The sequence below is a fragment of the Salvelinus sp. IW2-2015 genome, unplaced genomic scaffold (genome assembly GCF_002910315.2).
Source record: "Salvelinus sp. IW2-2015 unplaced genomic scaffold, ASM291031v2 Un_scaffold19, whole genome shotgun sequence".
Classification (NCBI taxonomy): Eukaryota; Metazoa; Chordata; class Actinopteri; order Salmoniformes; family Salmonidae; genus Salvelinus; species Salvelinus sp. IW2-2015.
This window is the reverse complement of record NW_019942505.1, coordinates 760923-775907: the sequence shown is the minus strand read 5'-3', so window position 1 is coordinate 775907 and position 14985 is coordinate 760923. Positions and strand designations below refer to the sequence as shown.

At 43.2% G+C, this 14985-nt stretch overlaps 4 protein-coding genes across 6 annotated transcripts in view; 1 reads left to right on the top strand and 3 right to left on the bottom strand.

Moving 5' to 3' along the window:
• The first annotated feature begins 1880 nt into the window (after positions 1-1880).
• On the top strand, positions 1881-5756 carry LOC112068019 (lengsin). Of its 3 annotated transcripts, none has more exons than XM_024135013.2 (4): positions 1881-2046; positions 3272-3944; positions 4087-4253; positions 4417-5756. In XM_024135013.2, the coding sequence occupies exons 2-4, from the start codon at positions 3314-3316 to the stop codon at positions 5629-5631; spliced, it is 2013 nt and encodes a 670-aa protein (XP_023990781.1). In that variant the 5' UTR covers positions 1881-2046; positions 3272-3313; the 3' UTR covers positions 5632-5756. The 3 variants fall into 3 exon arrangements, with proteins under 3 accessions (XP_023990781.1, XP_023990779.1, XP_023990780.1); XM_024135011.2 differs by lacking the exon at positions 1881-2046 and adding an exon at positions 2665-2899; XM_024135012.2 differs by lacking the exon at positions 1881-2046 and adding an exon at positions 2665-3063.
• Positions 5757-6340: 584 nt separating this feature from the next.
• On the bottom strand, positions 6341-7319 carry LOC139023868 (protein FAM83B-like). Its single transcript, XM_070437977.1, has one exon. The coding sequence runs from the start codon at positions 7317-7319 to the stop codon at positions 6372-6374; it is 948 nt and encodes a 315-aa protein (XP_070294078.1). The 3' UTR covers positions 6341-6371.
• Positions 7320-7534: 215 nt separating this feature from the next.
• On the bottom strand, positions 7535-12295 carry LOC139023867 (protein FAM83B-like). The gene is given in 6 exon segments (XM_070437976.1): positions 7535-7593; positions 7985-8522; positions 8525-8651; positions 8882-9006; positions 10605-10769; positions 11843-12295. Coding segments are annotated over 6 exon segments (1467 nt in total).
• A 1379-nt stretch (positions 12296-13674) lies between these two features.
• The window catches only part of LOC112067979 (myomesin-2), a 23175-nt gene continuing 21864 nt past the window's right edge, over positions 13675-14985 (bottom strand). Inside the window, 4 exon segments of the mRNA XM_070437975.1 lie at positions 13675-14330; positions 14543-14598; positions 14681-14703; positions 14919-14955. Coding sequence (XP_070294076.1) covers positions 13836-14330; positions 14543-14598; positions 14681-14703; positions 14919-14955 — 611 coding nt within the window. The 3' untranslated portion in view covers positions 13675-13835.

Sequence of the window (14985 nt, the reverse complement as noted above, 5' to 3'; positions counted from 1 at the left end):
AAATTAATTATTTAAAAATCATACAATGTGATTTTCTGGATGTTTTAGATTCCGTCTCTCACAGTTGAAGTGTACCTATGATAAAAATTACAGACCTCTACATGCTTTGTAAGTAGGAAAACCTGCAAAATCGGCAGTGTATCAAATACTTGTTCTCCCCACTGTATATGGATATATATATTTATCCCAAAAATATATGGGGGATTGGAAATGATGCAGACAATTACATTGATGGAAGCAACAATCTTTCCGCAATATTAAGCTGATCCACCCCTTAATTATAATTTTTTTAAACAGTGCCCAACACGCGGGTGAAAGACACTGTCTACCGGTCGCCCCCGCCTCCCGCCTGCTGTGTTCCGGAGAAACCCGTGCCTCACAAGTGGGGGCGAAGGACACTATCTACCGTAGCTACAACCTGGCCTCAGAGCATTTCTTATTACTTTGAACATGAATCCGGGACACTCCTTTTAGTATGAAATGTTACATTTCGTATTGTATGTATTAATTTGTGGATGTCCATCATCCATTTAGTATGATATGTTATGAATTACAATTCGTATGATATGTTACGAATTTGCAAAAACGTACAATATGTTACGAAGAGACCCCCCCCCCCAAAAAAAACCTAGAATAGTCCTAACTAAGCAAAATTACGTTGAAAAGACGTGTAAAATATGTATTTTCCAGACGTTAAGGTTTGGTTTAATTTAGGTTCTTAATGAGAGGTGAAGATACATATTTTCTATACATTTAAAATACATATTTTCCGGGACATTGAAAGGCATCTTTTGCGGACGTTGGAAAAAATACGTATTTTCAGTTCTGAATGAAAGTTGACAATAYACATTTTCCAGACATTGAAAATATGTATTTTCCCGATGTTGAAATCAGCCTCWATATTGGTTTTGAATGAAAGTTGAAAATATTTAGTTTATATTTGATTTAACCTTTATTTAACTAGGCAAGTCCGTTAAGAAAAATTCTTATTTACAWTGACGGCCTACACCGGCCAAACCTGGACAACGCTGGGCCATTTGTGCGCTGCCCTATGGGACTCCCAATCACTGTCAGTTGTGATACAGCCTGGATTCKAACCAGGGTGTCCGTAGTGRCGCCTCAAACACTGAGATGCAGTGCCTTAGACCTCTGTGCCACTCGGCGCTTGGGCCGGTCCAGACTGGACAAAATCTGAAGCAAACATAGACGTCTATGATTGGACCAAATTTGGTCTGGACCGGACCAAAAATCTATGTCCGTAGACATTGAAATTAAGGTCGGTCTCGACCGCACCAAATCGGAACCAAACATAGACGCCTATGATTGGTTCAGATTTGGTCCACACCGGACCAAAAACCAATGTCCGTGGATGTGGAAATCAAGGCCGGTCAGGACTGCACCAAAGAAAACGGCCAAAAGGCATCGGCATCAGTCCGAGCTTACATGAGATGTAGCCTACAGTGTTGCCAGAAATCAAATGTTTATGTATGCTCATCTATGTGGTAAGCCTACCGTTTGTAAAACACCAAAAAAAGACGTCCGGTCCGGACAATTTACGGATAGAAACTTGAAACCTCTGATCATGACAATAGGTTGAAACTCCAGGATGACAGTTGTGATTGTCCATTCCATATTGTCCATTTTACTTTGACATGTCCTGTTTTTGGGATATGTTGCTTGTTAACATGACAGTGCATTTTTTGGGGGGGATGTTGCCTCTTTTAAAATGGGGGTCAATAGGAAATAATGTTGKTTTTCCCCAATTTGTGGGCGTGGTCGAGGGGAATTCCTTATTATTACTTGAATGCCGACTGAGACAAAAGCTTAAAAATTAACGAATAGAAGTATAAAGAGGGTTTCCTGCAGATGCAGGAATGCCTACATGCAGGAACACCCCGMTTTGCGGGCTGGAATAGCACCCTTCTCATAGAAGCTAGTGACGAACATCGTTTAGGCCCTATTAGACATATGTGGCAACAAATAGGCTATTCTTTCAAAAGTTGAGTGACCGGAATTCTACACATCATGATGCACACATCTTAGCAGGTAAAATGCACTATTTTTTAGGTATTTATAAGTAGGCTATAGCTAGGCTATGCTGTATTGCAGTCTATATTACTTAAAAAAAAAAAATCTTATTAGGTATTTCAGTGAAAAGTATTTTATGATATAATATAGTTGTATAGTTGTTCTTAATAATATTGTAATAAAGTTGTTATCAAGTTGTTACAGTGTTCTGGATGAGCACTAAATTCAATCTAGGTCCTATGCCAATGTTGCACAAGTTAATCTAAATATAAACTAATCTCACTATAGAAAAAATATATTTATTATAGAAAAGAGAGCATATTTGGTTCCAGTCTTGATATAAAGGTTTTGTGAAGCCATATCAAACCTAGTTTTATTTCATACAGACTGTAGCCTAGTTCTTTACCATAAAATAGTTTATATCAGCAAAAAGTTAKCGTTACAACATCTATTGTAGATGCCTGATAAACATGTTAATGTTTCTCAGTACTTTTGAACTAAATGCATCTTTCTAGAAACTGCCTGAATGTCATGATTGGAGGCACAAACAAAATAGCTGAGCTGTGTGTTTTTGTCTCCACCTCCCTTTGCATTGACACAAAGGGGGATATTGAATCGTGGATGTTAATAGCCAGTGGGGTGAAAGCAGAAGTGTTTCAGTCTCTACCAGTTGTCAGTGGATACCAGTGTCCAACAGGAGTGCCCATGGGTGCGTTGAGAGAATTTTCCAATCCATCACCATTGTGCCAATTGTCCATAAAAGAAATGTGCGAGCATAGCTCTGGTTTCAAATGAAGGCACTCAAATCTCAGGTCAAAACTCACAAATKAGTATAAAAGGAATGCATGACTCAGAGGATCTCGTTCTCGAGGTAACATCTCTAGCTCTTTTACATTTTTTAGACCTGTAAATCCCAGTATGGTGTTTTGGATTTGGACACAACGTTGTTGTTGTTGTTTCTTTTTACCCGTGAATGGTAACTGAATTGAAGAAACTTAAAAGACATCAYTATTCCATAATCTGAAAAAGAAAATGGTAAAAAAAAAWWATATATTTTTCCATCCCTTTTGTTTTAATATGGTGTAACAAATGCATTGTTAATTTAACTGTAATCTATTTGTTGTAAGTATTAAAATGTATATATATATTAATAAATATATATGTTTATTAATAACTATATAATAAATAWATGAAAAGTACTTTAAAATACTGTATATTTTTGGTGTTTGTGTGGTGTTTCCAGGAGGGCTCAATTAGGCTCAGAGACCAGGTAGATGGCAGTGGAATGAGCCTGGGCAAGAAGAAGGGGGTGAAGGTGAGTGGGAAACATGTGGCCCCAGTGGACTGGGACAGAGGGGGGCCGTCCATAGTCCACCACTCCGACTACGTGAGCAGCCCCAGACCCTCAGAAAGCAACCCCACCATCATCTCTATCGGCCCCTCTCCCCACTCCCACAGGCCCTCTATGTCTCCAGAGAGGGCTCGGCCCAGGCAGGATGAGGGCCCCCCCTCCAGGGTGGAGTGGTCCAGAGAGGGTTGCACCTACAGCCCAAAGGGCGAGGTGGGGGTCTCCAGACAGACCATGGATGAGTTGAAGAGTATCCTGAAGGATAGTTCCATGCTTGGTGCCCGGGGGAAGGAGGAGGGKGGGCGTCCTGGGAGCCCAGCCCCTTACACCTACCTGCATGGGACCAACAGGGGAGATGGACGGCCGGAGTCCCAGTCCTCCTTCACCACTTTCAAGCCCCACTCTGATGCTTCCAGGAGGGTGTCCACCAGGTCCAGGGACAGCAGCTCCATCCAGCTTGGCTCCGGTATGGACTCGTCAACCTCACACAGGTCAGATGTGACTGGAGCAAACAGGCAATCCGAAGTACGGTCGTCCACGTTTGAGAGCAGCAGTGCCAACTGTGGAGGTTAGTCTGGTTTTGGATTAGATTTATCAAAAAGCTTATATTCTTATTTTGTATAAACTTGTAGCTAGTAAAGTAGTTCCATCACAAGCGACTATCTTTTTTTTACAGACATGATAGTTGCTTTTGGCTCTTTTTCTCATAGATAACAGTAAAGACAACATGGATAAGTCTGGGACTCGGAGCTTTGTCTCCACCATGGAGCACATCAAGCAGCAGATTGCCCGGGAGAATATCAACTTTGTCCGCTTCGAGGCCACAGATCTCCATGGGGTCTCCAGGTCTAAGACAGTGCCAGTCCGCTTCTTTCATGTAATCATCYCACACACAGTACACARACATCCTGAAACGTACTAGCTATAGTGTATTGAGACAACCCACAATRTTATAATGCTATTTGTTTAAATGGTTGCTCAATGGTTATGCTTGCCTAYAGGAAAAGTCCCATGATGTAAACYTTTTTTTATCTTTACAGGAGAAAGCAGTATAYGGGGTGCCGATGCCAAGAAGCTACCTAGAGCTGACCCTGAGCCCTAAGAGCTGTGAGGTGGACCACGCCAACAACCCTGCCAACTTCAGTAGCGACGTGCTGCTTATCCCAGACCTGTCGACCTTCAGGGTGCTGCCCTGGGCAGMGCAGACGGCCCGGGTCATCTGTGACCCCTGCATGATAACCGGCAGCCCCCTGCGCACCRCACCCCGTCTCATCGCCAAGCAGCTGATGGGGCAGCTCCAGAGCATGGGTTTCTCCCTGTACTCCTCCTTCACCTACGAGTGCTGTGTCCTGGGCGCGCCCGACAGGGTGGGCCCCAAGASCATGCTGTTCCCTGCCACCACCCTGGCCAGCAACCACGACCTGCCCTTCTTCCAGCAGCTGGTGAATGGGATGTACTGCATGGGGGCCGACGTGGACAGTTTGGCCTCAGCCATGGTGCCCGGTCAGATGGAGATCAACTTGAGGCCGGAGTTCGGCATCGCGGCCGCCGACACCGCCTTCACGTTTCGTACCGGCATCAAAGAGATGGCGAGGAAAYACAGCTACATCGCCAGCTTCTTCACCGACGACAGCCTGTACAACGCCGGGGTGCTTTCCCACTCTCTCTGGGACGCCAACAGCCACCGTAGTCTCTTCCACACCGGGGACCACGGCGGAGGGGAGCTGTCGGAGATTGGCAGGAAGTGGCTTGCGGGGCTCTTGAGCCACTCGGCCGCCCTGAGCTGCYTGCTCTCCCCTGGGCTGGGCTGCCGCAGCCACATCGCCAAGAAGGTTAAAGACCCCAAGCACAACGTGCTTTACGCCACCTATGGCTACAACGACAACAGCAGCGCCTTCAATGTAAAATGCCACGGCGGGCGGGAGAYGCATATCGACAACAAGCTGGGCTCGGCCATGGCTAACCCATACGTKGTGCTGGCGGCCACCGTGGCGGCAGGACTGGACGGTATCAAACGCAACCTGGCGGCTGAGACAGGTCTGACCAGGGCCTCCACCCACACCCAGCTGGGGAAACAGCAGTTTGCCATCCCTGTGAAGCTGGAGGACGCTCTGGTGGCTTTGAGCGAAGACCATGTGATTCGCGGAGCGCTGGGAGAACCATTTGTGCAGTATTTTATTGCTCTGAAGCAATTTGAGATTGAGACTGAAGAATTGGATACAGAGAGAAACAAATGTCTGGAATATTTCATATAGAAGTACTCAATATTGTACACTCAGATTCCTGTTAAACAAATGGATTGATTGAATTCAGACAATGCTTTCTTTCTTTCATTATATATATATTTATTTTTCCATATTTGAMAGAAAACAATAAAAACATGATTGAAATATCAACATCTGTGTGCAGGGCCCAAATGAATTGAAAATGAATTATCACATTTAAAAGAGAGTAGGAAACATCTGGTGTTTGGGTCGTGAATGATGATGCCTTACAGTAGATAGCTGTCAGCATGGTACACAAACATAAATAACATTCTCAAACCATTACAGTGCTATGGGAAAATGTATGAAAGGAAACTGGCCACTTTACACTGAATACTGACATTGAAACTTATATTACATGTATAGCTGAACACAGAACACAGGGTACCTTATATTGAAGCAATTATTGTCCTATGCATGTATGCACTTTGAACTCAAAACAAAGGACAGTAATATACTCACRTTTGGGGTATTCGATTGACAACTAAGGGACAATCTAAATGACCATTTCACAAGTAAGGAATAACAATTATATTGCTTTATCAGAATCCGCACACTTGCCATATTAGAACATTCCAATATGTACATTTATTTTCCAATAAAATGTATCTCATAACCAGTGCAAAAAATACATGCAAATTCCCTAAAGACTTAACAGTCTAATTTACAATATAAAACCCTGTCATAGAACAGTGCTGTTATTGCCTTGATCATAGACAACATTTACACATTCACTTCTTGCTGATGAGATTCCCCACCCGTTGTATGAATCGGCCAAGCTTATTTTCATTAGGCGTAGTTTCCGTCTGAAAGCTGTGTATGGAACTAACAGAGGGATGTCTCACAAACAAACTCCTGTGTTTGTCTGAGTCATATCTGTTTGTAGTAGTTGATGTCGGTTTATCAGAAGGCTTGTTGTCAAATGAAACAAAACTCTCAAACCGGCTATGTGCTCGTTTCCGCCTGGTGTCTGAATGAATTGCTGCTCGACTCGCCACAGTGTTTGTGGAGCTCAGGGAGTTCTTGTCCGGTTCACATTTCTTTCTAAAGCTCTTTCTAACCCAGCTAGTAGTTAACCCAGGAGATGATGATTTACCTGCTGGGCTGGGAGAATTATGTTGTTGTTCCTTTTCGGTTTCAGAGCCAGCCGCATTGTGTGATGACCTGGAAGGGCTTGGAGAATGACCCTTGGGTGATGTAGTAAGTCCCACAGCTGACGGTTTTCCAGGAGGATCTGAGATGGTTCTCTGCTCTGTTGAAATGTCAGCCTGCACTAAATGCTTTGATCTCACTGAACCTGTCCTTTGAAGTGTGGATCTGAATGAATTCTGCCTTTGGAGTTCTGCTCCTTCTACCTTGTGTGGCGTTTTCTCCACCATTTTCTCCACTGAAACATCGGCATGCACTATATTCTTTATTGATGTCACAGAAGTTCTGCGTTTCAATGGATTCACACTTTGGCGTGTTTTCTCTTTGTCTGCGGAGAGCACCAATTCAGAGCTGTTGGCCAGCTGGTCAGTGGATTCATAACTCTTCCTGGTGGAGCACTCCTTCTCCTCTGGTATTCCAATCAAAGATGTTAGCCCTTTAGAGCTCTCCACATTAAGTCCAGTTGGTCTGAAGTTGGAGGGCTTGAGCAAAGGTTCCTTTAGTTGTATTCCCAGTTGGGCTGCCGACATCGTCCTGGAGAGAGGCTCTTGCCAGTCATCAAGAGGATTCCTCTCTGTCTTGGTCGTGATATCGTATTGTGAGACAGACCTTTGTGCATCACTGAAGTTGGTTAGTTTATATTTTTGTCCTTCAACTCTGTTTCCCTCTTCCTGTTGACCTCCTGGGGTGAGTTCCTCTCTGTGGCTGGATGGTCCCTGATTAGAACTGTGTTCGGAGCTGCCTGCTAGCTCTGCCGCACTGTGCCTTTTATCCAGGCCTCTCTCTGACGACCTTCCTTTAGCTCTTTCGAGAGTAGAGAAAATAGACAGCCTGAGAGAATCTTGGCTCTGCCCTGGCCTTAAGTTGCTGACAGGTTCCTCATACTCATGTAAACTGAGCCTTTTCCGTCTGATCTCTTCCAATCTTATCTGACTCTCCCTCAATCTAGCAGGGGTCAGTTGGGGTTGGAAGTTGCTTAGGCCACCTAGACTGCCCTGTGGAGATGTCACTCCTAGACTGCCCTGTGGAGATGTCACTCCTAGACTGCCCTGTGGAGATAGCATCCATAGACTGCCTTGTGGAGATGTCACAGAGTGCTCAGACATATAGTTAGGAGTTTYAGACTGCTCTGCCAGAYGGCTGTTGAAGAGGACTGATGTTCTCATCCGGGATGATKTGGTTGGGTTCTGCGTACTGTCAGGCAGATGCAGATTCTCAACTGGCTCCCCTAGGGTCGCATCACTGTTRTTGAGGTACGAGTCGATCTTCCACCTGCTAAGAGAGTTCTCACTGCTGAAAGGGAGTAGATGCTGTTGGTCAATGCCATACTTCTTCTTCTGCATGTAATGATTAATCCTGCCTGGTAACAGTGTGTCCTCGATGCGWCTGCCTCTCTCAGGGGCACCGTGASYGCCGCCAGCGTCATCTCTTACATTCGTCAAGGGAGTTGTGGAATTCCCTCTCTGCGGCAGCTCTCCGGCGTAGCTGTGTCCCCTCACAAGTTTCCCCATATCGGTGCAGTGAGATTGATTCAGTCTGTCCTGAAAGCTCAGTCTTCTTGTGACCATCTGTCCATTGTTGTATCGATCGTCCTTCTGTTGACCAGTAGAACTCRTCAAGCCAAGCTGTCTCCCACGGGATCTCATGTGAATCTGGTYGAGAGAGAGTCTGCTYTCAAAGAGAAGACCAGAATAAGGGTTGTACGTGGCTGTTGCCAGCTCTTTCCGGAAGTCTGAGAGAGAGTGACAGGCAGAGTGGATTGGGCAAACAGACGTCTGAACTCCTCGTCGTAGGAGCCCACCAGCTGCCCTGTGACCMCCAGGACCATGCTGAGGTTGATYTTCTCAAAGGACCACATRAAGCTGGAGAAAAGGGAGACCAAAAGAAAGGTGTTATAATAAATAAATGCAGTCATCYGGTTACTTATATATAAAACTCCATGAATACTTTATAAAATTTTAGTATGCTATATAATGTATAATATTATTTTTAATATACTGTATTTAACAAGTATAAGGAAGAGTTTGGGAACATATTTATGTTTTAAATGCAAAAGAGGGGACATTGCTGGTTAGACATACCTTAGACATACCTGTATGTACTGTACAACACTGTTTTGCAGTCCACCAATAGAAACCTCTGCTCCAAAGATCCATGGAACTTTGCTCCAGATCGACACATGTACTGCTGTCCTTTCACTGTCCGAACTCGCAAGTTCTGAACAAGACAGAAGAACTAAGAGAAAATCTCTCACCATTTATTTTCTGCGCACACACACACACACACACCACACACACACACACACACCACAACACACACACACACACACACACACACACACACACACACACACACACACACACACACACACCACACCACACCACACACACACACCCACACCACACAACACACACACACACACACACACACACCACCACACACACACACACACACACACACACTACCACTACTACTACTACTACTACTACTACAACTCTAACCTTATCAAACTTGACAACCATCCCCAAAACCATAGACAGGAGGCCAACCAGAAAATTGGTTTGGAATGATTAAGAGTTACAGCAAGACAACAAAGACATTTCACCTTTCATTGGGAAACTTTGTTTTTGCTCAAAAACAAGTTCTCGATCTATCCAATAGAGACAAAGGGTAAAGACACTTTGTAACAGGAACAAGCCTGGCACTGTGCTATAAACCTCATGAAATAAACCCGCTGATGACATCCAGCATGTTAATACACTGATTATGCTTCAAGGGAAATAGACACACCGGTAAATGACTACTGCATTTCCACCAAGGGTGTGGAGCAAATGTCATTGCTAATCCGCGAAAACTCCTGTCAATAGTGAAAAGGTCATGCCTGACAAACCCCTGCTATGCATTTAAAAGAGACCTTGGTCTCAGTATGACGCCCTGATAAAATAAAGGTTAAATAAATAAAATAAATACAATTTAATAAGGACTTTAAGCTCTTACAGTTCATTTGTGAATATACACTGAGTGTACAAAACATTAGGAACACYTGCCCTTTCCATGACATAGACTGACAAGGTGAATCCAAGTTAAAGCTATGATCTCTTATTGATGCCGCTTGTTAAATCCACTTCAATCAGTGTAGATGAAGGGGAGGAGACCGGTTAAAGAAGGAGTTTTAAGCTTTTGGGACAATTGAGACATTGATTGTGTATTTGTGCCATTCAGAGGATGAATAGGGAAGACAAACGATTTAAGTGCCTTTGAAAGGGTATGGTAGTAGTTGTCAGGCGCACTGGTTTAAGTGTGTCAAGAACTGTAACRCTGCTGGATTTTTTAAAGCTCTACCGCTTCCCATGCGTATCAAGAATGGTCCACCACCCAAAGGACATCCAGCCAACTTGACTTTAACTGTGGGAAGCATTGGAGTCAACATGGGTCAACATCCCTGTGGTACACTTCCGACACCTTGTAGAGGCCATGCCCTGACTAATTGAGGCTGTTCTGAGGGCAAAAGTGTGTGCAACTCAATATTAGGAAGGTCTTCCTATTTTTTTATACACACATTATGTGTAGAAAATTGTGGTATTTCATTGGACAAAGCAGTTTTTGTTATTTTGTATTCATTTTTAAGTCAGTTAAGAACAAATTTTCGTTTACAAAGACGGCCTAGGAACAGTGGCTTAACTGCCTTGTTCAGGGGCAGAACGACAGATTTTTACCTTGTCAGCTCGGGGATTCGATCTAGCAACCTTTCGGTTACTGGCCTAACTCTCTAACCACTAGGCATTTTTCAAAGTATTTCAAATATAATTCCTTACCTTGAGATCTTGTATTTGGACACCTGCGCTCTTAGCCATATTCAGAAAGCTTTTGAATTGGAAGTCAYCAAGAAGTATGTAGACCTTCACTCCCCTTGTAGTCGCATTGACAATCTCCTTAAAAATATCAACGTCAGTGAAGACATCCATCGCTATAGCAATAACCTATAATGGAAAGGGATTAAGAACMCGCTTAATGATCAGTTTTGTGAACTGCAGAGGTTTATTGAAAGTAGAAGTCTCAGAACTTGGTCACCAAATCTGAAAAGGTGCCTCATGTCTTTTTCTGTGTAGTAATTGCTGTGTTGGGGAGTAGTGAACTACATGTAGTTCAACTAGTAATTTAATTACATTTTTCAGTAGCTTGGTGGTAGATTAACTAAATTCAAATATTTTCAGTAGTTAATTACTTGTTTTGCAATATAGTGGTGTAGCTACCTACTGGAACTACACACTACTTTTTTTCAAAAATAAAACMTGGGTGAAGTAGGCAAGAATTACATTTATTTTTCTGCATCAGCCCTGCCTAATTCTCACGAAACATTTTTCATGTGCCTTATTCTCACTTTTTGTGTTAAATAGGCTTAATTACACATCTGACTCCAGAGTAATCTGYTCTTGCAATTTGGGGTCAACAACATTTCAGATGTATATATGATCGTAGTGAAGGTAGTGAACTACTTTTTCAAAGTAACTTTAGGTAAGTAAACTATATTTTTCTTAAGGATTGCTTCAGTGTAGCTTAACTTCTTCCAGTGTGAAGTAATTGGTAGCTTGGTAAACTATATTTTCAGAGTAGCTTCCCCAACATTGAGTAATTGTGGTATTCAAAAGTGCACTGTCTGTACAGCACAGTATGTGCGTTTTGAGAAGTAACAATTACTTTTGTTATCCGCACACACTCTTTCATAACCTTCTGGAATTACATATCCAATTGTAAGGAAGATGAGTGGAAACATTTCAGAAAACAATAAGCCTGGCAAGCAGTCATGACGTGTGATGCTAAAATTTCAGTCGGCCTATGTTGAAACCGGTTCAAGTTGAGACAGGCTTAGGTGGTTGATATGCCACAGACTTTTAACTGAACATACATTTTTTTTCAACATGTGTACCTGTGGGAAATGCTACTCTGTGAGAAAGGCAATTCAAACCTGGAATGTGTATTTGTACAAACCATAACAGTAAATACCAGACACTGCAAATGATTGATGGGAAATTATATTATTGTGCCTCGTTACCTGTCTTGCGWCTTGGATTTGTTTACGTATCATCTCTTTGATGGTCGGTGTGTTGTGTCTGGGAGGATGGAAAAGCAGGCTGATGTTTGTCTCCACGTTCTCATTGGTGACCTCTGGCCAGCCGAGGTCAAGGTCAGGAACCTCCTCATCTGACTCAGTGGGGAAGTAAGTCGAGGGAGCTCTGACATTTTCTTCACTTTCACGTTTCCTTGCTTCATAATCCTCATCCTMTGGGACTGGCAACTCTGCATTGTCCAAAATGAAGATGACCTCCTCTTCAGAGAGAAAGTTACTGAGTTGTTCAGCTTTGAGGTACTCCTGGTAGGCATCTCTACCCCCACTGACCAGAGCGTAGATGGCAAGCCGGTATGACTCCTTGTAGTGTGGCTGGATGTATTCCGTTGGAATCACGTCTTCTTTGAATGACAACAGATAGGAGAGCTTGGATTCCATTGTACGATTTCCCCGAGAGGATCTCTGATTTATGTGRAATGGGGATATTACCTTAAAAAATATATACAATGTGTTATGACAGAACTGATTCAATTGTGACTTGTACTATTTTCATCTTCACTATGTATAATGCCACAACCTAATGCCAAAGCTATTTAAGTGAAACAGTTGACTCACAAACTACCACAGGTGAAACTTCCAATAACKGTTTGATTTTACCATATTTTTGTAGACATTCTTCATTCAGTACATTTGTGGAAAATACACTCCACCTGTGTGGAAATTCAAGTACAGACAGTACACCACAAAGGATCTTTTCAAATCTTACTGAAAATTTCAGGGGAGAAAGAAAAGAGGCCTTGCACTCAATTGAATGTCATAATGTCAACAAACTAGACTTACTTCATGGTCAGCAATGATAGCTAGCTCTTTCAGCTTTTAAAATCCCATTGAATGTGTTAAATTGTCCAATAAGTTGAACATTGAGAATCACAGCCAGCAAGTCAACCCTGACCGGCATCGCTGTCGTATGACTGAAGTAAAAAAGTGAGCAGTCAATGATGGCTGTGGATTTTAGTTTTTTTTATGCTAATAGATCAAACCTACTGCAATCTTCACCCCATTCACAGTTTTGACTAAACACATCACATGACAGTCCCTGCCTCTCCCTTCAGAGGTTTGGAAGAAGTCAGGCTCGTAGTATCTTGTTTGGGTGAAAGGGAACACATTAGTAGTATTCTTTATAGGTATAGTTGTTTCCCCAAATGTGACCTCTTCTGTGGAGTGTACATTTGTATTAATGTATAATATTTAACATGTCCTTAATACATCTTTGGGGAGAATACCAAAAGGATATTGTGCCATACAGAAGTCCGTATCGTCTAAAGTTATTGGTAAATGACTAACAGGTCCCTCCTTAAAAGAAAGACAATTAGGAGATGAGAGGAGACAAGTGAGGGAAATAAAAAGAAAGAATGACAGRAAAAGACAACAGAGGTGATAAGTGAGGTTTTATTTCTAACACAAAGCAAAGGGGGAAATGCAACACGGTGCAGACAAACGTAACTTCTCTGGCATAGTGACTGCAGTGCGGACGGCACTGGCTGTGTGTCTTCCGTCTGCACTCTCTGACATCTATTCACCATCCACAGAGAAATGGACACAGACATTCAGACCTGGACTCAAATACCATTTGAATTCACTTCAAATAATTTAGCTGTGCTTGATTGAGCTGGCCTGTTGCAATGGAAAATTCCACCCACCTGGCACTTTAGGCAGGCTGATCCCAGGTCTTCAGACATTCCATTATATAGTACAGTATAGTGGAAGGTGCAGCTTTTTCTATGATTAACACTTATGATTAACATCTACTCTGTTCATTTATTTTTTCAACAGCCTGTTAAAGCTCAGTGACCAAGCTATATGACATATGACATCTAAAATGGATACCTTCATGTAACAGCTTCTGGTTTCACTCAACTCATGCTATAAAACAGTAGCAGGAAACGCCTCAAGCCTTCTCAGGCATCAACATCCCTGGTTACTTTCTAGTGGGGGTTGGTGACTTGAGAGATCTGGCAGGGCTGGGCGACTTAACACGCCTAGGGGGGGTTGGGGACTTAGGAGTCGGGGTTGGGGATTTGGCGGTTGGGGTGGGGGACCTTAGGGATGGGGTGGGGGACTTAAGGGACGGGGTGGGGGACTTAAGGGACGGGGTGGGGGTTTGGGCAGGGGTCTTGGAGGCCAGGGGTGCAGGTGTTGCTCCTCTCCCTCCCATTTTGGGCTCGGGGGGGCTCTCGCCTTGCTTGTAGACGCTCACGGTGATCTCCACGAACTCCCCGCCATATTTGTTCCGTACGTTGATGCTGTACTTGCCGGAATCCTCGGACGTGACGGCGGTGATGGTGAGGCTGGCGAACTTATTGGCCTCAAGTGTTATCTTGGCATGCTCAGTGGAGACTACCTCATTTTCATTCTTGAACCAGGTGACCTCTGGACTGGGGTCACCCCAGACTGTGCAGGTCAGGCTCAGGGTCTGAAGGTGGACAGAGGACGGTGGAGAGGAGAGGTCAGGGAGTGAGAGGTCAGACGTCAGAGAGACAGAGAGACAGAGGTCARAGAGAAAGATCTCTTAAATATGCACGCAATTCTCAACGTGAGACCATGTATTTTCAATACAGTCACAATCTTATACAAGCATATGACATCATGATATAAAGTTTGTTTAGAGTGCATAGTATATCCCACCTTCTGCTCCATAATGGTGACCACATCTGGCAGACCACCAACCACTCTACCACGGTCTGAGGATTAGAACAGTCAATTAGTACTTGTTGTCACGTAATCACTAGGATAATATGTATTGTGTAAATATAGTCTACTCACTCTTCTCAGCGAAGGCTGCAGCCCTGAAAGATAACAATGTCATTATTTTGTTATAAATCAAGGACTTGGTGTATTACCAAAACATTTGGCAGTGTGTATACGATGAGGACAAATTCTTGTCTTATAAACCCTGTTGAACTTTTAATACTTTGATTGTTAAATGTGTTGCATTTTGCAAAAAAACAACAACTTTGAACGAAAAACCATAAGAAGAAAAGCACAGCAATAAGTATCTTACTTGAGTCTCAGGTACTCCTCATAGGCATCGGTATATGCTACAAAAAGACAAATTGACATGATAAGAC